Source organism: Scyliorhinus torazame, chromosome 25, assembly GCF_047496885.1.
Source record: "Scyliorhinus torazame isolate Kashiwa2021f chromosome 25, sScyTor2.1, whole genome shotgun sequence".
Taxonomy (NCBI): Eukaryota; Metazoa; Chordata; class Chondrichthyes; order Carcharhiniformes; family Scyliorhinidae; genus Scyliorhinus; species Scyliorhinus torazame.
The window spans coordinates 37984396-38011772 of NC_092731.1; the positions used below are offsets into that span (position 1 = coordinate 37984396).

General features: G+C 50.0%; 1 protein-coding gene across 1 annotated transcript in view; it reads right to left on the bottom strand.

The window, feature by feature from the left end:
• The window catches only part of LOC140402546 (homeodomain-interacting protein kinase 4-like), an 87494-nt gene that overhangs the window by 55052 nt on the left and 5065 nt on the right, over positions 1-27377 (bottom strand). Inside the window, exon 2 of the mRNA XM_072490397.1 lies at positions 6622-7766. Within this exon, the coding sequence (XP_072346498.1) occupies positions 6622-7766 (1145 nt within the window). The remainder of the gene's footprint in view (positions 1-6621; positions 7767-27377) is intronic.

A 27377-nucleotide genomic window follows, 5' to 3' on the forward strand; every position in this document is an offset into this window, starting at 1 on the left:
CTCCATTCTGAACATATCCCATCAACCACCACCCTCTGTCTTCTTTCAGCTAGCCAATTTCTGATCCACATCTCTAAATCACCCTCAATCCCCATTGATGCCAATGTATCCATTACCCAGTCCAGTACATGTCCTCTTTTGATCCCAATGTGTCCATTAGCCAGTCCAGAACCACTCCTGTATTGGTGCCAATGTGTCCATTATCCAATCCAGTACCAGCCCTGTATTGATGCCAATGTGTCCATTTCCCAGTCCAGTACATGTCCTCTTTTGATCCCAATGTGTCCATTACCCAGTCCAGAACCACTCCTGTATTGATGCCTATGTGTCCGTTACCCAGTCCAGTACAAGCCCTTTTTGATGCCAATTTGTTCATTACCCAGTCCACTGCATGTCCTGCAATGATGCCAATGTGTCCATTACCCAGTCTAGTACCAGTCCTGTATTGGTGCCAATGTGTCCATTACCCAGTCCAGAGCATGTCCTGTATTGCTACCAATGTGTCCATTACCTAGTCCAGTCCATATCCTGTATTGATGCCAATGTGTCCATTCCCCAGTCCAGTACAGTCCTGTATTGGTGCCAATGTGTCCATTACCCAGTTCAGTACATGTCCTGTATTGATGCCAATCAGTCCACTACCAGTCCGGTATTTATGCCAAAATGTCCATTGCCTAGTCCAGCCCTGTCTTGATGCCAATGTGTCCATTTTCCCAGTCCAGAACATGTCCTGTACTGATGCCAATGTGTCCATTACCCAGCCCTGTGCCAGTCCTGTATTGGTGCCAATGTGTCCATTACCCAGTCCAATACATGTCCTGTATGGATGCCAATGTGTCTATTATCCAGTCCTGTACCAGTCCTGTATTGGTGCCAATGTGTACATTACCCAGTCCAGTGCATGTCCTGTATTGATGCCAATGTGTCCATTACCAGTCCGGTACCAGCCCTGTATTGGTGCCAATCTGTCCATTGCCCAATCCAGTACATGTCCTGTATTGGTGCCAATGTGTCCATTACCCAGTCCAATACATGGCCTGTATTGATGCCAATGTGTTCATTACCCAGTCCAGTACACGGCCTGTATTGATGCCAATGTTTCCATTAGCCAGGCCGGTACTAGTCCTGTATTGATGCCAATGTGTTGATTAGCCAGTCCAGTACCAGTCTTGTATTTGTGCCAATGTTTCCATTACCCAGTCCAGTACATGTCCTGTATTGATGCCAATGTATCCATTACCCAGTCCAGTACATGTCGTGTATTGGTGCCAATGTGTCAATTACCCCGTCCAGTACCAGCACTGTGTTGATGGCAAGGTGTGCATAACCCAATCCAGTGCATGTCCTGTATTGATGCCAATGTGTCCATTACCGAATCCGCTACCAGCCCTGTATTGATGCCAATGTGGCCATTACTCAGCCCAGTACCAGCCATGTATTGGTGCCAATATGTCCATTACTCAGTCCAGTACCAACCCTGTATTGGTGGCAATGTGTCCATTACCCAATCCAGTGCCAGCCCTGTATTGATGCCAATGTGTCCATTACCGAATCCAGTTCATGTCCTGTATTGATGCCAATGTGTCCATTATCCAGTCCAGCAACATCCCTGTATTGGTGCCAATGTGTCCATTACCCAATCCAATACCAGCCCTGCAATGCTGCCAATGGGTCCATTACCCAGTCCAGTACCAGCCCTGTGTTGATGCCAATGTGTCCATTACCCAGTCCAGTACCAGCCCTGGATTGATGCCAATGTGTCCATTACCCAGTCTAGTCGATTCCTGTATTGATGCCAATGTGTCCGTTACCCAGACCAGTACCAGCCCTGTATTACATTGAACATAGAACGATACAGCGCAGTACAGGCCCTTCGGCCCACGATGTTGCACCGAAACAAAAGCCATCTAACCTACACTATGCCATTATCATCCATATGCTTATCCAATAAACTTTTAAATGCCTTCAATGTTGGCGAGTTCCCTACTGTTGCAGGTAGGGAATTCCACGGCCTCACCACTCTTTGCGTAAAGAACCTACCTCTGACCTCTGTCCTATATCTATTACCCCTCAGTTTAAAGCTATGTCCCCTCGTGCTAGTCATTTCCATCCGTAGGAGAAGGCTCTCACTGTCCACCCTATCTAACCCCCTGATCATTTTGTATGCCTCTATTAAGTCTCCTCTTAACCTTCTTCTCTCTAACGAAAACAACCTCAAGTCCATCAGCCTTTCCTCATAAGATTTTCCCTCCATACCAGGCAACATCCTGGTAAATCTCCTCTGCAACCGCTCCAAAGCTTCCACGTCCTTCCTATAATGCGGTGACCAGAACTGTACGCAATACTCCAAATGCCGCCGTACCAAAGTTTTGTACAGCTGCAACATGACCTCATGACTCCGGAACTCAATCCCTCTACCAATAAAGGCCAACACTCCATAGGCCTTCTTGACAACCCTATCAACCTGGGTGGCAACTTTCAGGGATCTATGTACATGGACACCTAGATCCCTCTGCTCATCCACACTTCCAAGAACTTTACCATTAGCCAAATATTCCGTATTCCTATTATTCCTTCCAAAGTGAATCACCTCACACTTCTCTACATTAAACTCCATTTGCCACCTCTCAGCCCAGCTCTGCAGCTTATCTATGTCCCTCTGTAACCTGCTACATCCTTCCGCAATGTCGACAACACCACCGACTTTAGTGTCGTCTGCAAATTTACTCACCCACCCTTCTGCGCACTCCTCTAGGTCATTGATAAAAATGAGAAACAGCAACTGCCCCAGAACAGATCCTTGTGGTACGCCACTTGTGACTGTACTCCATTCTGAACATATCCCATCAACCACCACCCTCTGTCTTCTTTCAGCTAGCCAATTTCTGATCCACATCTCTAAATCACCCTCAATCCCCATTGATGCCAATGTATCCATTACCCAGTCCAGTACATGTCCTCTTTTGATCCCAATGTGTCCATTAGCCAGTCCAGAACCACTCCTGTATTGGTGCCAATGTGTCCATTACCCAGTCCAGTACCAGCCCTGTATTGGTGCCAATGTGTCCATTTCCCAGTCCAGTTCATGTCCTCTTTTGATCCCAATGTGTCCATTACCCAGTCCAGAACCACTCCTGTATTGATGCCTATGTGTCCGTTACCCAGTCCAGGACAAGCCCTTTTTGATGCCAATGAGTCCATTACCAAGTCCAGTACAAGCCCTGTATTGATGCCAATGTGTCCATTACCCAGTCCAGTACATGTCCTGTACTGATGCCAATGAGTCCATTACCAAGTCCAGTACAAGCCCTGTATTGATGCCAATGTGTCCATTACCAAGTCCAGTAAATATCCTGTATTGATGCCGAGGTGTCCGTTACCCCGTGCAGTACCAGCCCTGTATTGATGCCAATCTGCCCATTGCCCAATCCAGTACATATCCTGTATTGGTGCCAATGTGTCCATTACCCAGTCCAGTACATGGCCTGTATTGATGCCAATGTGTTCATTACCCAGTCCAGTACACGGCCTGTATTGATGCCAATGTTTCCATTAGCCAGGCCGGTACTAGTCCTGTATTGATGCCAATGTGTTGATTAGCCAGTCCAGTACCAGTCTTGTATTGGTGCCAATGTTTCCATTACCCAGTCCAGTACATGTCCTGTATTGATGCCAATGTATCCATTACCCAGTCCAGTACATGTCGTGTATTGGTGCCAATGTGTCAATTACCCCGTCCAGTACCAGCACTGTGTTGATGGCAAGGTGTGCATAACCCAATCCAGTGCATGTCCTGTATTGATGCCAATGTGTCCATTACCGAATCCGCTACCAGCCCTGTATTGATGCCAATGTGGCCATTACTCAGCCCAGTACCAGCCATGTATTGGTGCCAATATGTCCATTACTCAGTCCAGTACCAACCCTGTATTGGTGGCAATGTGTCCATTACCCAATCCAGTGCCAGCCCTGTATTGATGCCAATGTGTCCATTACCGAATCCAGTTCATGTCCTGTATTGATGCCAATGTGTCCATTATCCAGTCCAGCAACATCCCTGTATTGGTGCCAATGTGTCCATTACCCAATCCAATACCAGCCCTGCAATGCTGCCAATGGGTCCATTACCCAGTCCAGTACACGTCTTGTATTGATGCCAATGTGTGTATTACCCAGTCCAGTCCATGTCCTGTGTTGGTGCCAATGTGTCCATTACCCAGTCCAGTACAAGCCCTGTATTGATGCCAATGTGTGTATTACCCAGTCCAGTCCATGTCCTGTATTGATGCCAATGTGTCCGTAACCCAGTCCAGTATCAGCCCTGTATTGATGCCAATGTGCCCATTACCCAGTCCAGTACATGTCCTCTATTGATGCCAATGTGTCCATTACCCAGTCCAGTACCAGCCCTGTATTGGTGCCAATGTGTGTATTACCCAGTCCAGTACATGTCCTGTACTGATGCCAATATGTCCATTACCCAGTCCAGTACAAGCCCTGTATTGATGCCAATGTGTGTATTACCCAGTCCAGTCCATGTCCTGTATTGATGCCAATGTATCCATTACCCAGTCCAGTACACGTCCTGTATTTATGCCAATATGTCCATTTCCTAGTCCAGTAACAGCCCTGTACTGATGCCAATGTGTCCATTATCCAGTCCGGTACATGTCCTGTACTGATGCCAATTTGTCCATTTCCCAGTCCTGTACATGTCCTGTATTGATGCCAGTGTGTCCATTACCCAGTCCAGTACATGTCCTGTATTGATGCCAATGTGTCCATTACCCAGTCCAGTACCAGCCCTGTATTGAAATGAAAATGAAATGAAATGAAAATCGCTTATTGTCACAAGTAGGCTTCAATGAAGTTACTGTGAAAAGCCCCTAGTCGCAACATTCCGGCGCCTGTTCGGGGAGGCTGGTACGGGAATTGAACCGTGCTGCTGGCCTGCCTTGGTCTGCTTTAAAAGACAGCGATTTAGCCCAGTGTGCTAAACCAATTCTATTACCCAGTCCAGTACCAGCCCGGTATTGGTGCCAATGTGGCCATTACCCAGCCCAGTACATGTCCTGTTTTGATGCCAATGTGTCCATTAGCCAGTCCAGTACCTGCCCTGTATTGATGCCAATGTGTCCATTACCCAATCCAGTAAATGTCCTGCATTGATACCAATGTGTCCATTACCCAGTCCAGTAGCAGTCCTGTATTGATGCCAGTGGGTCCATTACCCAGTCAAGTACATGTCCTGTATTGGTCCCAATGTGTACATTACCCAGTCCAGTAGCAGCCCTGTATTGGTGCCAATGTATCCATTACCCAGTCCAGTACCAGCCCTGTATTGATGCCAATGTATCCATTACCCAATCCAGTACCAGTCCTGTATTGGTCCCAATGTGTACATTACCCAGTCCAGTACCAGTCCTGTATTGGTCCCAATGTGTACATTACCCAGTCCAGTACCAGTCATGTACTGGTGTCAATGTGTCCATTACCCAGTCCAGTACCAGCCCTGTATTGATGCCAATGTGTCCATTACCCAGTCCAGTCCATGTCCTATCATGATGCAAATGTGTCCATTACCCAGTCCAGTACCAGCCCTTTATTGATGCCAATGTGTCCATTACCCAGTCCAGTACATGTCCTATCTTGATGCCAATGTGTCCATTACCCAGTCCAGTACCAGCCCTTTATTGATGCCAATGTGTCTATTACCCAGTCCAGTTCATGTCCTATCATGATGCCAATGTGTCCATTACCCAGTCCAGTACCAGCCCTGTATTGCTGCCAATGTGCCCATTGCCCAGTCAAGTACCAGCCCTGTATTGATGTCAATGGGTCCATTACCCAGTCCAGTACATGTCCTGTATTGGTGCCAATGTGTCCATTACCCAGTCCAGTACATGTTCTGTATTGGTGCCAATGTGTCCATTACCCAGTCCAGTACCAGCCCTGTATTGGTCCCAATGTGTACATTACCCTGCCCAGTACCAGCCCTGTATTGGTGCCAATGTGTCCATTACCCTGCCCAGTACCAGCCCTGTATTGGTCCCAATGTGTACATTACCCAGTCCAGTACCAGTCATGTACTGGTGCCAATGTGTCCATTACCCAGTCCAGTACCAGTCCGGTATTTTTGCCAATATGTCCATTACCTACTCCAGTACCAGCCCTGTCTTAATGCTGATGTGTCCATTACCCTGTCCAGTACATGTCCTGATTTGGTCCCAATGTGTCCATGACCCAGTCCTGCACCAGCCCTGTATTAATACTGATGTGTCCATTACCCAGTCCAGTACCAGTCTTGTGTCGGTGCCAGGCTATCCATTATAAGCCCCAAACTATAAAGTCCTGCCACCATCGTGATGTTGTTCCTGTCAGTCAACACGTTCACTGCCCACCCCTGTCTTATTGACCGACCCAGAGACGGAGACACCCTCGGCACCTGCAAGCTCTAGTCCCAGGTTCATGTTCCCCAAACCCAAACATCTGCTCGGTCTTGCAGTATTTACCTGCCGAACCTTTGCCAAGAAAGCACTTGATTAACCGTTTGCAGAGCTGGATGCCACCTGAAAACCTTGGCAACACCTCACCGTTACCCCTTGCTTTCACTGCGTTTACCTCGGGACCTGAAGGTTCTTTGGTGGCCAGATGCTCCTCCGGCCTGTTTTTTTCCTGTACTAAGGACGAGGGCGTGGTAAAGATGGCCCCCGCTTCTTCCTCCTCCCAGTTAATGACCTCCGTGGAAGGTTCCTGCCCGAGCAGGATCACATTCCCAAAATTAGGATCTGACTGGGAATGGTGGGGAGCCTTCCGCTGCTTCATCCCACATCGGTTGGCATAGTAACCCATGACTGGTTCTTTCCTGTGTCGGTGAGCAGGGTGGCTCGCCCTACAGCACGCCCCCTGGTGGTATGAATGGGGCAGGCATGTGGAGCTGCCGGCCTTTGAAGTCGAAGGCTGGTATCCCGCATTCCCTGCTCCCTCCGGCCACATGTTCAGGGCCCCCGGCTCCTCGATGGTCAAGCTGTCCATCTTGTCGATGGCCCTCTGCATCGAGCTGATGCTGGGAATGTGGTGGGCCTGCCGACACTCATAGTAGTCAGAGTTTGGGTAGTAGGCCTCGTCGGCCATGTTGTAGTAATGTCGGTCAGCTAGGACCCTCCTGTCGCAGCTCAGGGCCACGTTAAGGCCTTGGACCGACAGGTCGTAATACTTGGTGTGCTCGTGTGTCATTTTGAGATGCTGTATGGTGACGAAAGGGTGCTTCAGGGCCGCGCTGGGCGTGATTCGCTCATGAGAGTCCAAGGTAAGCATCCTTTTGATGAGCTCCACCATATTCTTCCGATCGTGGAACTCAGCAATGACCTCATCGTCTGGGAAGACAGTCTTGGTGATGTTAATAGTCTCCAGCTGGTCCAAGGTCTTTAGGACGTACTTCCTCCTCTCCAGGGGCTGAACCAGGGTCTCGGCCTGGTAATCGGTGGCGCACTTGAGCTGCCACTGGTGGACAGAATGCTGCCGGGGGTTCCTCCTGAAGAAGTGGTTCGCCTTGGTGGCTGCATTGAGGAGGTGGTCCTTCGGCAGCCCCTGCGTCTCGACAATGTACCTGATCTGGTCGTACTCGCTGTTGCCGGGGTAGAGGGGCCAGCCCAGGTGCAGTTCGGCCATCACGCAGCCCAGGGACCACATGTCCACCTTCTCACAGAAGGGAAGGCCAAGCAGGATCTCGGGCGAACGATAAAACCGAGACTGGATGTACGGTTCTGAGGGGAAGGAGAAAGGGGATCCTGTTAGTTCACAGCCGGCAAACCCAAAGGAGTTTGGGAGTGGGGGTGGGGGGGGGGGCGGGGGGGGGGGGGGCTACCAGGCATAACAACAACTTGCATGTATAAAGCGATTGGGCAGCAGTTGCTGAACAACCCTGAGAGCGCGAAACTGACCCACGGCGTTGCAGCAGTCTGTTGCCAAACAAGTGTCAACACGGAACTAATTCAGGAGCGATTAGGCTGGGCGATCTTTAGCTTGGTCAGAGAAATGTCTTACAGGAGGAGAGAGAGGCGGAGAGGCCTGGGGTCAAATCCTAGAACTTCCGACCCGGGCACCTGAGGGCGTGACCGATCATGGTGGAACGCTGAAGAACAGAGGTCGGAGTTGGGGATACGCAGGGGGATCCAAATACCGATTATTGATCAGCGTTTGGACGGAAGCTTGCCTCCTGCACGGTCAAACCTGGAAAGGAGGTAGGAAAATGGAAGACTGAGGCAGGACGAAGACCAAAGGAGCTAGAGGAATAAATGTGACCGTTTACTTGGTCGTGCGGCAGACCTGTTCTGCCACTCAATTAGATCATGGTTGAATTAAACCTCAGCTCCGCTCCCCAGCCTTGTTCCCGCAGCTTTTCAAATCCCTTATGCCAAACAAAAACCTGACACTCACAACCCCGAATACCCCAAGCAAGCCGCCGACCTGGGGACGGGACGGGACAGTCCCAGAATTCCACTTCCCTTTGTGTGTGAAGCAATGTCCCTTAACATCACCCCTGAATGATCGCATTCTGATTTTAAGGTTCTGCCCCTTTAAGACTATGGGTCAAGAGTTGGCAAATGGGGTTAGGTGGGCCAGACAGGGGTCTTTCCTGCATCAGCGCAGCCTTCGATGTCTAAACCAGTAACTCCTTAATTTTCTTAAGCACCTTGATTAGATCACTCCTTATTCTTCCATATTTAAGAAAAGTCAACACTGGTCTATGGCCCCCGAGCTCATCGTTGTATCAGCTGACGGGCAGCCTGAGTGACTCCACCCCTGAGATCCACACAAACTCTTTACAATATAGTTACTTGCCGAATTAATGTGTTAATGGTATGTTCATTGTACTGTTCAGGTTAGAGGTGCAGGGCACTGATTCATTAAGTATCTTGAGTACATATAAAGAGAGACTTACCCGGCATGGAGGGGGTGGGGTGGGGTGCGGGGACAGGGAGGGCCTCCTCGTAAGCCTGCTCTTGGGCTTGGCCAAGTTGGTCATTAACAGGTTCAGGCGCCGGGCGCCCCGGGGGGGGGGGGGGGGGGGTAGTCCGACCCAACTGTCTTTCCCTATTCTGGGGGTATATTTGTGGCCGGGTGACCTTGGACATGGGGCACTCAGGGGCCATCAGCATGCCTCAGGCCTTCTGCGATCGGTAGGCACCGGGGGGGGAGGGGGGGGGGTGCCTCCTCCCTGCCCCTCCCCCCCCAATGATATTTTAATTTGTGCCTCCTCCCCCAGGGGCTGTCATCCCCTCTCATTTATTGATTCTCAGTTCAATTTATTAATTTTTGTTTTATTAGGAAGAGTATAAAGAGAGACTTGGTGGGGAGAGGGGGGAGGTGGGGTGGGGGTGGGGGGATGTGGCCTCAGTTGGCCGAATAGCCGGTGTGGATCAGTTTGGTCCCAACAGCACAGGTTTAAATCCCTGTTCTGAAGGGGTGGATTTGGGACCCTCCTCCTTGCCCCAGCCACGGTGAAGACTGAGGAGCGCTGGGTCAGACTTGCTCCAGGTCAGAGAACTGAAGGGGAATATGCGGGACAGATAGCTTGTTAAGTATGATTTACACTGGGACTTCCGGTGGCAGCTATGAAGGAGTGACCCCCAGGACCTCCTGTCCACCCCGCAGCACACGGAGACCAACGGCGTTTCAGGACCCCGACGCAGCGGCCGCCTCACTCCCCGACGATCAACCACGACTCGCATCCATGGTAATCGACCAGTCCCGACCACACACTCTGACCAACGCATCCACCAGCGTGAAAGTCAACGGCCACGTGACCTCCTGCCTACTGGACTCCGGGAGCACCGAGAGCTTTGTACATCCAAATACGGTAAGGCGCTGCTCACTTAAGGTACACCCTACCAATCAAAGTATCTCCCTGGCCTCCGGATCCCATCGCGTAGCGATCCGGGGGTACTGCACGGTCACGCTCACAGTCCAAGGCGTAGAGTTCCACGGTTTCCGCCTCCACGTCCTCCCTAACCTCTGCGCTGCACTTATCCTCGGCCTGGATTTTCAGTGCAACCTCCAGAGCCTGACCCTTAAATTCGGCGGACCCTTACCACCCCTCACTGTGTGCGGCCTCGCGACCCTAAAGGTCGATCCTCCTTCCCTCTTTGCCAGTCTAACTCCAGATTGCAAACCCGTCGCCACCAGGAGCAGACGGTACAGCACCCAGGATAAGGCCTTCATCAGGTCCGAGGTGCAGCGGTTGCTTCAGGAGGGAGTCATCGAGGCAGCAACAGCCCCTGGAGAGCTCAGGTGGGAGTGGTTAAGTCTGGGGAGAAAAACCGAATGGTCGTGGACTACAGCCAGACCATCAACAGGTACACGCAGCTCGACGCGTACCCCCTCCCACGCATATCTGACATGGTTAACCAGATTACACAGTTCTGGGTCTTCTCAATGGTGGACCTGAAATCCGCTTACCACCAGCTCCCCATCCGTAAATTGGACCGGCCATACACCGCCTTCGAGGCAGACGGCCAGCTACATCACTTCCTTAGGGTTCCCTTCAGCGTCACCAATGGGGTTTCGGTCTTCCAAAGGGAGATGGACCGAATGGTCGACCGGTACGACTTGCGGGCCATGTTTCTGTACCTAGACAATGTGACCATCTGCGGCCATGATCAGCAGGACCACGACACCAACCTCGCTAAATTTCTCCGCACCGCCACTCTCCTCAACCTCACGTATAACAAGGAGAAGTGTGTGTTCCACACAAACCGCTTAGCCATCCTCGGCTACGTGGTCCAGAACGGAGTTCTGGGGCCCGATCCCGACCGCATGCGGCCCCTCATGGAGCTTCCCCTCCCCCACTGCCCCAAGGCCCTCAAACGCTGCCTGGGGTTCTTCTCGTATTACGCTCAGTGGGTCCCAAACTATGCGGACAAGGCCCGCCCACTCATACAGTCCACTCACTTCCCCCTAACGGCAGAGGCCCAACAGGCCTTTGCCCGGATCAGAGCTGATATTGCCAAAGTTGGAATGCACGCTGTAGACGAAACACTTGCTTTCCAAGTAGAAAGCGATGCATCGGACGTCGCCCTTGCCGCCACCCTGTACCAGGCAGGCAGGCCCGTGGCATTCTTTTCCCGCACCCTCCATGCCTCCGAAATTCGGCACTCATCCGTCGAAACGGAGGTCCAGGCTATCGTTGAGGCATTGCGACACTGGAGGCATTACCTGGCCAGTAGGAGATTCACTCTCCTCACTAACCAACGGTCGGTAGCCTTCATGTTCAACACAGCGGGGCAAGATCAAAAATGATAAAATCTTGCGGTGGAGAATCGAGCTCTCCACCTATAATTACGAGATTAAGTATTGCCCTGGCAAACGCAACGAGCCCCAGATGCCCTATCCCGAGGTACATGTACCAGCGCACAGGTAGACCGACTCCGGACCCTGCACGACAGCCTTTGTCACCCAGGGGTCACATGGTTGTACCATTTCATTAAGGCATGAAATTTGCCCTATTCCGTCGAGGAAGTAAGGACAGTCACCAGGGACTGCCAGGTCTGTGCGGAGTGCAAGCCGCACTTCTACCGGCCGGACCGCGCGCACCTGGTGAAGGCCTCCCGCCCCTTTGAACGCCTCAGCGTGGATTTCAAAGGCCTCCTCCCCTCCTCCGATCGATACACATATTTCCTCAGTGTGATCGATGAATACTCCCGGTTTCCCTTCGCCATCCCATGCCCCGACATGACGTCTGCCACCGTCATTAAAGCCCTTTCTTCTATCTTCACTCTGTTCGGCTTCCCCACCTACTTCCACAGCGACAGGGGATCCTCATTCATGAGTGATGAGCTACGCCAGTTCCTACTCAGCAGGGGCATCACCTCCAGCAGAACGACGAGCTTCAACCCCCGGGGAAATGGACAGGTAGAAAGGGAGAATGGGACGGTATGGAGGGCCGTCCAGCTGGCCTTAGGGTCCAGAAATCTCCCGGCCTCCCGCTGGCAAGAGGTCCTCCCTGATGCACTACATTCCATTCGCTCATTACTCTGCACGGCCACTAACAGTTCACCGCATGAACGTCTTTTTGCCTTTCCCAGGAAGTCCACATCCGGGGTATCGCTCCAAACTTGGCTCACAGCTCCGGGAACCGTGCTTCTCCGTAAACATGTGCGGCTCCACAAGGCGGACCCGCTGGTGGAAAGGGTGCACTTGCTCCACGCAAACCCCCAGTACGCCTACGTGGCGTTCCCCGACGGCTGCCAGGGTACCGTCTCCCTCAGGGACCTGGCACCAGCAGGTTCCGCCCCCACACCACCCCTGTCGCCCCCGGTGCCACCCTCCCCTCCTCCACCGCCCCATCACCCCCCCCTAGGACCGCCCGTCCTCCCCCTGCCCACCCCCATTGATGAAGAGGATTTCGGCAAGCTCCCGGAGTCAACTTCGACCAACGACAGCACCAACATCGCCGGCTCCACTTCGTCGATCCCAGAGGACGATCAAGGCGCCGGACCGGCTGAACCTCTGACCGGCCCACCGGATGACCAGAGACATTTTTTGTTCACTGTTCTGTAAATATTAAAGATTGCGAATTGTATATAGTTATCCACCAACCCCGCTGGACTCAGTTTTAATAGGGGGTGAATGTGGTAAACCACTGTGTTCCTATATTATGGGTTGTACGGTGGAACCTGCACTACAGGTTCACCTGGGCCCCTGCATGCTAGCTCCGCCCAGGAGCCAGGTTATAAATATGCGTGGCCTTCAGCTCGCACCCATTTCGTCAGCTGTTGTAGGAGGCCACACATCTGATACTAATAATGCCTCAGTTTGAATTCAACTTCGTCTCCAGTCAAATTGATCGTGCCTCAGTGACGGCGGAGGCTACAGGCGGAGTTTGGCGTGTTAACCACAGGTGGAGCAGCTGAGAAAGGCGAGCGGGGCGATCTATGAGCATGGAGAGAAGGCCAGCAGAATGCTTGCATAGCAGCTTAGAAAGAGGGAGGCAGCCAGGGAGATGGGGAAAGTAAATGACGGAGATGGGAACGTGGTCGGAGATTCAGCAGGGGTGAATAAGGCGTTTAGTGATTTCTACAGCAGGCTGTACAGGTCGGAACCCCCTACGGGGCCGGAGGGCATGAGGCACTTCTTGAAGGGGCTGAATTTCCCAAAGGTGGACGGAGAGCGGGTAGAAGGGCTGGGGGCCCCGATCGGGTTGGAAGAGATAGTGGAGGGGCTTGAAGGCCATGCAGTCAGGTAAAGCCCCAGGGCCGGACGGGTACCCAGTGGAGTTTTATAAAACGTTCTCTGGGATATTGGGGCCGGTGTTGCCCCCGACGATGTCACAGGCCACGATTTCGCTGATTCTGAAGTGGGACAAGAACCTGGAGCTGTGTGGGTCCTTCAGGCCGATCTCCCTGCTGAATGTGGATGCCAAATTGCTGGCCAAAATCTTGTCCTCCAGGATTGAGGATTGTGTTCCGGGCGTTATTGGGGAGGACCAGACGGGGTTTGTTGAGGGCAGGCAGCTGGTGGCCAATGTAAGGCGGCTGTTAAATGTGATTATAATGCCCCCGGAAGGTAGGGAGGTGGAGGTAGTGGTCGCAATGGATGCAGAAAAGGCTTTTGATCGGGTAGAATGGGATTATCTGTGCGAGGCACTGGAACGGTTTGGATTCGGGCGGGGCTTTATTGACTGGGTCAGGTTGCTGGATCAGGCTCCTGTGGCAAGTGTGCAGACGAACAGGACAACATTGGACTATTTTAGACTGCACCGGGGGACGAGGCAGGGATACCCCCTCTCCCCACTGTTGTTCGCGCTAGCTATAGAACCGTTGGTAATTGCTCTGAGAGCCTCAAGGGGCTGGAAGGGGCTGGTCCGGGGGTGGGGGGGGGGGGGGGGGGTGGGGGGGGGAGACACATGGAACACAGAGTCTCGCTCTATGCAGACGACCTGCTTCTGTATGTATCGGACCCAATAGAGGGGATGGAAGAAATCATGAGGATTCTCGGGGAATTTGCCCACTTTATGGGGAAAAGTGAGATGTTTGCGGTCCAGGTGAGGGGACAGGAGAGGCGATTGGGGGAGCTGCCGTTTAGATTAGTCGGGGGAAGCTTTAGGTACCCAGGCATTCAAGTGGCGCGGGAATGGGACAGGCTGCATAAATTAAATCTGGCCCGACTAGTAGACCAAATGAAGGACGATTTTCGGAGTTGGGACACGCCCCCGCTGTCACTGGCTGGGAGGGTGCAGACGGTGAGGATGACGGCCCTCCCGAGATTCCTGTTCGTGTTTCAATGTCTCCCCATCTTTATTCCGCGGTCCTTTTTTAAACGGGTCAGCAAAGTGATCACTGGCTTCGTGTGGGCGGGCAAGACCCCGCGGGTAAGGAAGGTAATGCTTGAGCGGAGTCAGAGAGAGGGCAGGCTGGCGCTGCCAAATTTTAGCAACTTTTACTGGGCGGCGAATATAGCCATGATCAGGAAGTGGGTGGTGGGGGAGGGGTCGGCATGGGGGCGTATGGAGGCGGCTTCATGCAAGGGCACCAGTCTGGGGGCATCGCTCTGGCCCCCAATCTGTAATACTCACCGGTTTGCCCCGGGAAGTATGGATGGGGGGGTTCCGGATAAGGCGGAGAGCAGGGATTGAGAGGATGGGGGCTATGTTTTTAGAGGGGAGCTTTCCGAGTTTGAGGGCGCTGGAGGAGAAGTTTGGATTGGCGAGGGGAAACAAATTCAGGTATCTGCAGGTGCGGGACTTCCTACGTAAACAGGTATCAACCTTCCCGCTCCTACTGCTAAGGGGGATTCAGGACAGGGTAGTTTCCAGAGGGTGGGTAGGAGATGGGAGCGTCTCTGACATTTACAAGGAACTTATGGGGTCAGAGGAGACGCAGACCGAGGAGCTGAAGCGCAAGTGGGAGGAGGAGCTGGGAGGAGAGATACAGGATGGTCTCTGGGCGGACACGTTGAGTAGAGTCAACGCGTCCACAACATGTGCCAGGCTCAGCCTGATACAATTTAAGGCGTTCATCGGGCTCACATGACAGTGGCCCGGATGAGCAGATTCTTTGGGGTGGAAGGCAGGTGTACAAAGTGTGCGGGAGGACCGGCGAACCATGTCCACATGTTCTGGGCATGTCCGAAGCTTAGGGGATTTTGGAAGGGGTTTGCAGATGTCATGTCCACGGTGTTAAAAACAAGGGTGGCACCAAGTCCAGAGGTGGCGATTGTCGGGGTGTCGCAGGATCCGGGAATCCAGGAGAAAGAGGCAGACGTTCTTGCCTTTGCTTCCCTGGAAGCCCGGAGATGGATACTATTAGCTTGGAGGGACTCAAGGCCCCCGAAGTCGGAGACCTGGCTAACGGACATGGCTAGCTTTCTCTGATTGGAGAAAATCAAGTTCGCCTTGAGAGGGTCACTGTTAGGGTTCGCTCGGAGGTGGCAACCGTTCATCAACTTCTTCGCCGAAAATTAATCGTCAGCAGAAGTTTAGCTTAGAGTAGGGAGTTAATAAAGGTGGGGCCTGTAAGAGAGGGAGAAGGCTTTTGCACTATGCTTATAGTTTCATGTATATTGTTTATTTTGTTGTTGCTATAATACCAAAAATACCTCAATAAAATGTTTATTAAAAAAAAGTATGATTTACACTCTATCAATTAAACATTTAATAATGTTTGGGGGTAGCACAGTGGTTAGCACTGTTGCTTCACAGCACCAGGGACCCAGGTTCGACTCCCGGCTGGGTCACTGTCTGTGCGGAGTCTGCACGTTCTCCCCGTGTCTGCGTGGGTTTCCTCCGGGTGCTCCGGTTTCCTCCCACTAGTCCCGAAAGACGTGCTGTTAGGTGAATTGGACATTCTGAATTCTCCCTCTGTGTACCCGAACAGGCGCCGGAGTGTGGCGACTAGGGGCTTTTCACAGTAACTTCATTTCATTTCAATGTAAGCCTATTTGTGGCAATAAAGATTATTATTAAAGATTATTGTGACTGCGCCACTGTGATGTCCCACGGTGTCAGACTAAATTCACGAAAGGATGGGGGGGGGGCAAATTTCATCCACGGCAGGGGCTGAGGTGGCTACTTTGGGGCAATGCCCAGTTTCACCACCTTCCCGCCTCTTATCCCCGTCCAGATGGTCACCAGAAATGAGGGTGGCACAAAGGGACGAGATGCAGCGTCTGCATGGAGTGAAGAGGCGGCAAAGTGTCCCAAATTCTCATTATTTCTGCCTCAGTCCTCCAGCGGGGAATCGTGCAGTCCAGGTGGCACCATGCCAGTGGGATTGCCTGGGTGAAATTGCCCGGGTGGATCTGCACAGAGGGCTTGTTCGGTTCCCCCTGAGGAACGTTCACAGCCAGAGTATTAGAGAAATATAGTTCGATGTTAGCTGCACTACTGGGGCCCAACCAGCAGATGGGGCAGCTGACATTCTGGATGATCCCAGACTGGGCAACGAGGAATTCTCGGATGAAATGGTTTCGGTAGGAGACTGTAGCAAGTCCTGCAACGTCATTCCTGATTTTACAAGGACTAAATGACTCGCATTTATGAAACACCTTAACACAGTAAATGTCCTCAAATGCTGCAGTCGATCCAAGTCGGGATACATGAGGGATACAGGACCAGGCTATTCAACCCCACCGGCCTGTTCAATTCAATTATTTGATTAGATTTTGCCTGATCTTTATCTGAAACCTGTTTTCCTGCCTTAGTTTCATATCCCTTACCGGCCCTGCTTAACAAACTATTTCAATATCGGATCTATAATTGTCCATTGACTGATGTGCGGGTTAGGTGGATTGGCCGTGCTAAATTGTCCCTTAGTGTCCAAAGATGTGCGGGTTAGGTGGATTGGGCGTACTAAATTGCCCCTTAGTGTCCAAAGATGTGCAGGTTAGGTGGATTGGCCATGCTAAATTGCCCCTTAGTGTCCAAAGATGTGCGGGTTAGGTGGATTGGCCGTGCTAAATTGCCCCTTAGTGTCCAAAGATGTGCAGGTTAGGTGGATTGGCCGTGCTAAATTGCCCCTTAGTGTCCAAAGATGTGCGGGTTAGGTGGATTGGCCATGCTAAATTGCCCCTTAGTGTCCAAAGATGTGCGGGTTAGGTGGATTGGGCGTGCTAAATTGCCCCTTAGTGTCCAAAGATGTGCAGGTTAGGTGGATTGGCCGTGCTAAATTGCCCCTTAGTGTCCAAAGATGTGCAGATTAGGTGGATTGGCCATGCTAAATTGGCCCTTAGTGTCCAAAGATGTGCAGGTTAGGTGGATTGGCCATGCTAAATTGTCCCTTAGTGTCCAAAGATGTGTGGGTTAGGTGGATTAGCCATGCTAAATTGCCCCTTAGTGTCCAAAGATGTGCGGGTTAGGTGGATTGGGCGTACTAAATTGCCCCTTAGTGTCCAAAGATGTGCAGGTTAGGTGGATTGGCCATGCTAAATTGCCCCTTAGTGTCCAAAGATGTGCGGGTTAGGTGGATTGGCCGTGCTAAATTGCCCCTTAGTGTCCAAAGATGTGCGGGTTAGGTGGATTGGCCATGCTAAATTGCCCCTTAGTGTCCAAAGATGTGCAGGTTAGGTGGATTGGGCGTGCTAAATTGCCCCTTAGTGTCCAAAGATGTGCAGGTTAGGTGGATTGGCCGTGCTAAATTGCTCCTTAGTGTCCAAAGATGTGCAGGTAAGGTGGATTGGCCATGCTAAATTGCCCCTTAGTGTCCAAAGATGTGCAGGTTAGGTGGATTGGCCGTGCTAAATTGCCCCTTAGTGTCCAAAGATGTGCGGGTTAGGTGGATTGGGCGTACTAAATTGCCCCTTAGTGTCCAAAGATGGGCAGGTTAGGTGGATTGACCATGCTAAATTGCCCCTTAGTGTCCAAAGATGTGCAGGTTAGGTGGATTGGCCGTGCTAAATTGCCCCTTAGTGTCCAAAGATGTGCAGGTTCGGTGGATTGGCCGTGCTAAATTGCCCTTTAGTGTCCAAAGATGTGCAGGTTAGGTGGATTGGCCGTGCTAAATTGCCCTTCAGTGTCCAAAGATGGGCAGGTTAGGTGGATTGGCCATGCTAAATTGTCCCTTAGTGTCCAAAGATGTGCAGGTTAGGTGGATTGGCCGTGCTAAATTGTCCCTTAGTGTCCAAAGATGTGCGGGTTAGGTGGATTGGCCATGCTAAATTGGCCCTTAGTGTCCAAAGATGTGCAGGTTAGGTGGATTGGCCATGCTAAATTGCCCCTTAGTGTCCAAAGATGTGCAGGTTAGGTGGATTGGCCGTGCTAAATTGCCCCTTAGTGTCCAAAGATGTGCGGGTTAGGTGGATTGGCCGTGCTAAATTGCCCCTTAGTGTCCAAAGGTGTGTGGGTTAGGTGGATTGGCCGTGCTAAATTGTCCCTTAGTGTCCAAAGATGGGCAGGTTAGGTGGATTGGCCGTGCTAAATTGCCCCTTAGTGTCCAAAGATGTGCGGGTTAGGTGGATTGGGCGTACTAAATTGCCCCTTAGTGTCCAAAGATGGGCAGGTTAGGTGGATTGACCACGCTAAATTGCCCCTTAGTGTCCAAAGATGTGCAGGTTAGGTGGATTGGCCGTGCTAAATTGCCCCTTAGTGTCCAAAATGTGCAGGTTAGGTGGATTGGCCGTGCTAAATTGCCCCTTAGTGTCCAAAGATGTGCAGGTTAGGTGGATTGGCCGTGCTAAATTGCCCCTTAGTGTCCAAAGATGTGCGGGTTAGGTGGATTGGCCATGCTAAATTGCCCCTTAGTGTCCAAAGATGTGCGGGTTAGGTGGATTGGGCGTACTAAATTGCCCCTTAGTGTCCAAAGATGGGCAGGTTAGGTGGATTGACCATGCTAAATTCCCCCTTAGTGTCCAAAGATGTGTAGGTTAGATGGATTGGCTGTGCTAAATTGTCCCTTAGTGTCCAAAGATGTGCAGGTTAGGTGGATTGGCCGTGCTAAATTTTCCCTTCGTGTCCAAAGATGTGCAGGTTAGGTGGATTGGCCGTGCTAAATTGTCCCTTAGTGTCCAAAGATGTGCGGGTTAGGTGGATTGGCCATGCTAAATTGGCCCTTAGTGTCCAAAGATGTGCAGGTTAGGTGGATTGGCCGTGCTAAATTGTCCCTTAGTGTCCAAAGATGTGCGGGTTAGGTGGATTGGCCATGCTAAATTGGCCCTTAGTGTCCAAAGATGGGCAGGTTAGGTGGATTGGCCGTGCTAAATTGCCCTTCAGTGTCCAAAGATGAGCAGGTTAGGTGGATTGGCCATGCTAAATTGGCCCTTAGTGTCCAAAGATGTGCAGGTTAGGTGGATTGGCCGTGCTAAATTGTCCATTAGTGTCCAAAGATGTGCGGGTTAGGTGGATTGGCCGTGTTAAATTGGCCCTTAGTGTCCAAAGATGTGCAGGTTAGGTGGATTGGCCGTGCTAAATTGCCCCTTAGTGTCCAAAGATGGGCAGGTTAGGTGGATTGGCCGTGCTAAATTGTCCCTTAGTGTCCAGCGGTTAGGTGGGACTATGGGGGTTACAGGGATAGGGCGGAGGAGTGGGCCTAGTTAGGGTGCTCTTTCAGAGTTTCAGCCCATAATCGATGGGCCAAATGGCCTCCTTCTCCTCCGTGGAGGTTCTATGGATTCTAAGACCCCTTGTTCTGGACTCTCTTACTGGGGAAATGCTCTCCGTCGACCAGATAAATTCTTTAATAGCGCCTCAAATCCTGCTGAACAGAGGGACAATATTATCAAAGCTGTTGAACCTGCACAAACGCGAGAATACCAAATTTCAAACAATCCCAACAATTTGCACGACAGGAGAAAAGGGGGAGCTGATTGGTTCGCAAGTCGCGTCCGATTGGCTGAGATGTTGACACGGAGAATGCCACTGGGAACCATATGCTCCCCAAACTCCCGAGAAGTTCGGAAAAGGGGCTTGGCTTGAACGTATGTCACTTCTAGCAGGTTCTGACAATCGCAGGCTCCTTCGGTTGTTTGCTATCAGCAGAGTATAATGCTTACAAAACCCAAAAGGTCTACTATTCGATGTGATTCTGCGATTGGGCAGCACTTGCTGAACAACCCTGAGTGCGCTAATGGCTAACAACCGTTTTAAGATTATCAACTGAGCTCGTAACGTGGCTCATTTAAACTTGCTGGAAGTGGCATACATTCGCACACAGGGACCCATTCTCTGCAAACAAAAGGAATATGTTCTAGACTTGGGTCTTCTTGAAATCACCTGGGTGCTTGGGGAGCCATTGCTTTCTCCATGGCACCACCTCAACCAATCAGAGTCGACTTGCCAACCAAGAAGGACCCTTTCACGGAGTCACAGAATTGTTCCGGTGCGGAAGGAGGCCATTCGGCCCATCGTGTCAGCACCGACTCTCCAGACGAGCTTCATGACTTAGTTCCGTTCCTCTGCCTTTTCCCCCGCATCCCCGCACATCGTTTCTATTCAAACTAGGGGCTGTTTAGCACAGGGCTAAATCGCTGGCTTTGAAAGCAGACCAAGGCAGGCCAGCAGCACGGTTCAATTCCCGTACCAGCCTCCCCGAACAGGCGCCGGAATGTGGCGACTAGGGGCTTTTCACAGTAACTTCATTTGAAGCCTACTTGTGACAATAAGCGATTTTCATTTCATTTTTCATTTCATCTCATGCCCTCTGGAAAGCCTCGATTGCACCAGCCTCCACCACACTTCCAGGCTGCGCATTCCAGACCCCAATCATTCGCTGTAAGGAAAAGGTTTTTCTCAAGTCAAATTTGCTTCTTTTGCAAATCACTTTAAATCTGTGCCCCACTTCGTTCCCGATCCTTTTACGAGGGGGAACAATTTCTCCCCGTCTACTCTGCCCAGCCCCCTCATGAGTTTGAACATCTCGATCAACACCAGTAATGGGATTCGACGAAGCCAACATTGGTTTACGAAAGGCAAATCATGCTTAACAAATCTACCGGTGTTTTGGTGCCGTCGTGGTTAGCACCGCTGCCTCACGGCGCTGAGGTCCCAGGTTCGATCCCGGCCCCGGGTCACTGTCCATGTGGAGTTTGCACATTCTCCCCGTGTCTGCACGGGTCTCACCCCCACAACACGAAGATGTGCAGGGTAGGTGGATTGGCTGCGCTAAATTACCCCTTAATTGGAAAAAAAAAAGAATTGGGCAATTTAAATTTTTTTATTTTTTTTATCTACTGGAGATTTTTGAGGATGCAACTAATAGAATAGATAAGGGAGAACCAGTGGATGTGGTGTATTTGGACTTTCAGAAAGCTTTTGATAAGATCCTGCATGTGAGGTGAGTGGCAAAATTAAAGCACACGGGATAGGGGGTAATGTATTGGCATGGATCGAGAATTGGTTGACAGCCAGGAAACAGAGAGCGGGAATAAATGGGTCTTTTTCCGAGTGGCAGTCAGTGACTTGTGGGTACCACAGGGATCAGTGCTTGCAACACAGCAGTTCACAATATACATGTATCAATGATCTGGATGAGGGAACTAAATGTAACATTTCCAAGTCTGCTGACAACACAAAACTGAACGGAATTGTGAGTGTGTGAGGAGGCGTCAAGGCGATTTAGACAAGTTGAGTGAGTGGGCAAACACATGGCAGATGCAGTTCAACCTGGCTAAATGTGATGTTATACACTTTGGTGCGAAAAACAGAAAGGAAGAGTAATTATTGAAATGGTGATATGTTGCGAAGAGGGGAAGTACAAAGGGATCTGGGTGTCCTTGTACACCAGCCAATGAAAGTGGGGAGGAAGGTGCAGTAAGCAGTTAGGAAGGCAAATGGTGTGTTGTCCTTCATTGCAACAGGATTTGAGTTCAGAAGTTGGGGTGTCTTATTGCAGCTACACAGGGCCTTGGTGAGACCACACCTGGAGTATTGCGTGCAGTTTTGGTCTCCCTACCTAAAAAAGGATATACTTGCCATAGAGGGAGTGCAGCGGAGGTTCACTAGGCTGTTACCGGGGTTGGCAGGACTGTCCTATGAGGAGAGATTGGTTCAACTGGGCCTGTATCCACTAGAGTTTAGGAGGAGGAAAGGAGGTCTGATAGATACGTATATAATTCTAGCAGGGTTGGTCAGACTGGATGCTGGGAGGATGTTTCCCCCGGCTGGGGAATCGAGAACCAGGGGACACAGTCTCAGGGTACGGGGTGGACCATTCAGGACTGAGATGAGGAAACATTTCTTCGCTCAGAGGGCGGTGAAGCTGGGGGATTCTCTCCCACAGAAGGCTGTGGAGGCCGAGTCACTGAATGTATTCATAAAGAGATAGTTTAAGATTTTAATGGCATCCAGGGATATGGGGAGAAAGCGGGAATATGGCATAGAGATCGAGGGTCAGCCATGATTGTATTGAACGGAGGAGCAGGCTCGAAGGGCTGAATGGCCCCGTCCTGCCCCTAGTTTCTATGTCCCTATCAAATCTCCTCTCGGCCTTCTTCGCTCCAAGGAGAATAGTCCCAACCTCTCCAATCTTTCCCTATAACTGAAGTTTCACATCCTGGAATGTTTCTTCCCGATGTGTTCACGTCCTTCCTATAGTGTGGTGCCCAGAATTGCACAACATTCCAGCTGAGATCTAACTCCCGTCTTGTATTCCCTCCAGCAGTATATTTTGTCGTGTTTGTTTGAAATTTGGTATTCTTGTGCTTGTCCGAATGAGTGCAGGATGAAAAACTTCAACAATGTGTCTCCCTTTTTAGTGAGGTTCAAATTCTGTCTGATCTAGTGACTGGAAGATGGTGAACAGTTTGAAGGTATAAAAAGACAAAATGCTGAATAAACCCATCAGAGATAGTTGGCTTTGTGGGGAGCAGTGGAGTTATATTTGGGGCAAGGCAAGATAATCAAAGGGCTATCTTTCCTTTGTTTTTCAGTTTTGCTTTCATGACATTAGTTCCGCGATTAACACGCTCTCCTGTCTTACCTTTATGCCACTGCCAGCACCTTCTTTCGTCCTTAATGCTACTATTAACACCCCCCTTTGAGTTGCGTCCATGACATCTTTGCCAATCTCTCCTTAGCTCCGACCTCTCGCTGACCTCCCATTCTGCCCCATCCCCCCCTCTCCAATTAGTCGGAATGGCGGTGTGATCTGCTGACACCAAGAGCTGTCAGTTGGGGCACCGTGGAGGGAGGGGGCGGGTGGGGTCTGAGCCAGAAATGGGTAGAGACGATATTCACACACTGTTTTCTCTTAGTTCCATCACCAGTGGCATTATGGAGCCTCATTTCGCTACCCCCTCTGTCAAATCCATTCTCCAACCAGTTCAAACATGCCCATCCGGATTTGCAGATGATACAAAGTTGGGTGGGAGGGTGAGCTGTGAGGAGGCTGCAGAGATGCTTGAGCGGGACTGGGACAGGTTAAGTGAGTGGGTATCTATAACGGGGATAAATGTGAGGTTATCCACTTCGGTAGCAAAAATAGGAAGGCGGATTATTATTTGAATGAGTGTAAAATGAGAGAGGTGGATACTCAGCGAGACCTTGGTGTCCTCGGGCATCAGTCGCGGAAAGTAAGCGCGGAGGTACAGCCGGCAGTAAAGAAGGCAAATGGTGTGTTGGGCTTCATGGCGAGAGGGTTTGAGAATAGGAATTGGGATATTTTACCACAATTGTATCGGCATTGGTGAGGTCACACCTGGAGTATTGTGGGGAGTTTTGGTGTCCTTATCTGAGGAAGGATGTTCTTGCTATGGAGGGAGTGCAGCGAAGGTTTACCCGGCTGATTCCTGGGATGGCGGGACTGTCATATGAGGGGAGACTAAATCGGTTAGACTTTTATTCATTAGAGTTTAGAAGAGTGAGAGGGGATCTCATAGAAACTTATAAAATTCTAACAGGATTAGACAGGGTTGATTCATAGAACATAGAACATAGAACATTACAACGCAGTACAGGCCCTTCGGCCCTCGATGTTGCGCCGACCTGTGAAACCACTCTAAAGCCCATCTACATTATTCCCTTATCGTCCATATGTCTATCCAATGACCATTTGAATGCCCTTTGTGTTGGCGAGTCCACTACTGTTGCAGGCAGGGCATTCCACACCCTTACTACTCTCTGAGTAAAGAACCTACCTCTGACATCTGTCCTATATCTATCTCCCCTCAATTTAAAGGTATGTCCCCCTTGTGCTAGACATCACCATCCGAGGAAAAAGGCGCTCACTGTCCACCCTATCCAATCCTCTGATCATCTTGTATGCCTCAATTAAGTCACCTCTTAACCTTCTCTCTAACGAAAACAGCCTCAAGTCCCTCAGCCTTTCCTCATAAGATCTTCCCTCCATACCAGGCAACATTCTGGTAAATCTCCTCTGCACCCTTTCCAATACATAAGATCTTCCCTCCATACCAGGCAACATTCTGGTAAATCTCCTCTGCACCCTTTCCAATACATAAGATTTTCTCTCCATACCAGGCAACATTCTGGTAAATCTCCTCTGCACCCTTTCCAATGCTTCCACATCCTTCCTGTAATGCGGCGACCAGAATAAGAAAGAATGTTCCCGATGGTGGGGGAGTCCGGAACAAGGGGTCATAGTTGAAGGATAAGGGGCAAATCTTTTAGGATTGAGGTGAGGAGAAATGTCTTCACCCAGAGAGCGGTGAATCTGTGGAATTCACTACCACAGAAAGTAGTTGAGGCCAAAACATTGTGTAAGGGAAGGGTAAAGCTATGGACAGTGTAATGGTTAATGGAGAGCAAGGCAGCAGGTTACGTGACAGGTTATTATGTAGAGATATGGGTTCAAAGACAAGGAAAATTAGGAGAAAGGGTAAGAGGAAAAATAATTTGTGAAAAGTTACTGATTCATAACAAAGACATAAAAAACAGCATAAGTGTACTTTACCTGAATGCTCGTAGTATACGGAATAAGGTGAATTAATTGATGGCGCAAATCATCGTGAATGACTATGATTTAGTGGCCATTACTGAAACATGGTTAAAAGATGGTCACGACTGGGAGTTAAATATCCAAGGGTATCAGACTGTACTAAAGGATAGAATGGACGGTAAGGGCGGTGGTGCAGCTTTGTTGTTTAAGGATGGCATCCGGGCAATAGTAAGGGATGATATTGGTGCTATGGAGGACAAGGTTGAATCAATTTGGGTGGAAATCAGGAATAGTAAGGCGAAAAAGTCACTGATAGGAGTAGTCTATAGGCCACCAAATAGTAACAGGATGGTAGGGCAGGCAATAAGCAAAGAAATAACGGATGCATGTAGGAATGGTACAGCGGTTATCATGGCAGATTTTAATCTGCATGTCGATTGGTTTAACCAGGTTGGTAAAGGCAGCCTTGAGGAGGAGTTTATAGAATGTGTCCGGGATAATTTCCTGGAACAGTATGTAATGGATCCTACAAGGGAACAAGCGGTCCTAGATCTGGTCCTGTGTAATGAGGCAGGATTGATTAATTATCTCATAGTTCGGGATCCTCTTGGAAGGAGCGACCACAATATGGTGGAATTTAAAATGCAGTTGGAGGATGACAAGGTAAAATCAAACACTAGTGTTTTGTGCTTAAACAAAGGCGATTACAATGGGATGAGAGAAGAACTAGCTAAGGTAGACTGGGAGCAAAGACTTCATGGTGAAGCAGTTGAGGAACAGTGGAGAACCTTCCGAGCGATCTTTCACAGTGTTCAGGAAAAGTTCATACCTACAAAAAAGAAAGACGGTAGAAAGGGGAACAATCGACCGTGGATATCTAAGGAGGTGAGGGAGAGTATCAAATTGAAGGAAAAAACATACAAAGTGGCAAAAATTAGTGGGAGACGAGAGGACTGGGAAGTCTTTAGGGGACAACAGAAAGCCACTAAAAAAGCTATAAAGAAGAGTAAGGTAGACTATGAAAGTAAACTTGCTCAGAACATAAAAGCAGATAGTAAAAGCTTCTACAAATATATAAGACAAAAAAGAGTGGCTAAGGTAAATATTGGTCCTTTGGAAGATGAGAAGGGAGATTTAATAATAGGAGACGGGGAAATGGCTGAGGAGCTGAACAGGTTTTTGGGGTCAGTCTTCACAGTGGAAGACACAAATAACATGCCAGTGACTGATGGAAATAAAGATATGATAGGTGAGGACCTTGAGATGATTGTAATCACTAAGGAGGCAGTATTGGGCAAGCTAATGGGGCTAAAGGTAGACAAGTCTCCTGGCCCTGATGGGATGCATCTCAGAGTGTTAAAAGAGATGGCTAGGGAAATTGTAAATGCACTAGTGATAATTTATCAAAATTCACTAGACTCTGGGGTGGTCCCAGAGGATTGGAAAGTAGCAAACGTGACACCACTGTTTAAAAAAGGAGGTCGGCAGAAAACGGGTAATTATAGGCCAGTAAGCTTAACTTCGGTTGTAGGGAAAATGCTGGAATCTATCATTAAGGAGGAAATAGCGGGGCACCTGGAGGGAAATTGACCCACTGGGCAGACGCAGCATGGGTTCATAAAGGGTAGATCGTGTTTGACTAATTTGGTAGAATCTTTTGAGGACGTTACCAGTGCAGTAGATAACGGGGAGCCAATGGATGTGGTATATCTGGATTTCCAGAAAGCTTTTGACAAGGTGCCACACAAAAGGTTGCTGCATAAACTAAAGATGCATGGCATTGAGGGTAAAGTGGTAGCATGGGTAGATGATTGGTTAACTAACAGAAAGCAGAGAGTGGGGATAAATGGGTGTTTCTCTGGTTGGCAACCTGTAACTAGTGGGGTCCCTCAAGGATCAGTGTTGGGCCCGCAGTTGTTCACAATTTACATAGATGATTTGGAGTTGGGGACCAAGTGCAATGTGTCAAAGTTTGCAGACGACACTCAGATGAGTGGTAAAGCAAAAAGTGCAGAGGATACCGGAAGTCTGCAGAAGGATTTGGATAGGTTAGGTGAATGGGCTAGGGTCTGGCAGATGGAATTCAATGTTGCTAAGTGTGAGGCTATCCATTTTGGGAGGAATAACAGCAGAATGGATTATTATTTAAACGGTAAGATGTTAAAACATGCTGCTGTGCAGAGGGACCTGGGTGTGCTGGTGCACGAGTCACAAAAAGTTGGTGTGCAGGTGCAACAGGTGATTAAGAAGGCTAATCAAGTTTTGTCTTTCATTGCTAGAGGGATGGAGTTCAAGACTAGTGAGGTTATGCTGCAATTGTATAAGGTGTTGGTGAGGCCACATCTGGAGTATTGTGTTCAGTTTTGGTCTCCTTACCTGAGAAAGGACATATTGGCACTGGAGGGAGTGCAGAGGAGATTCACTAGGTTAGAACATAGAACATAGAACGATACAGCGCAGTACAGGCCCTTCGGCCCACGATGTTGCACCGACATGGGAAGTCAAAAAACAAAAGCCATCTAACCTACACTATGCCATTATCATCCATATGCT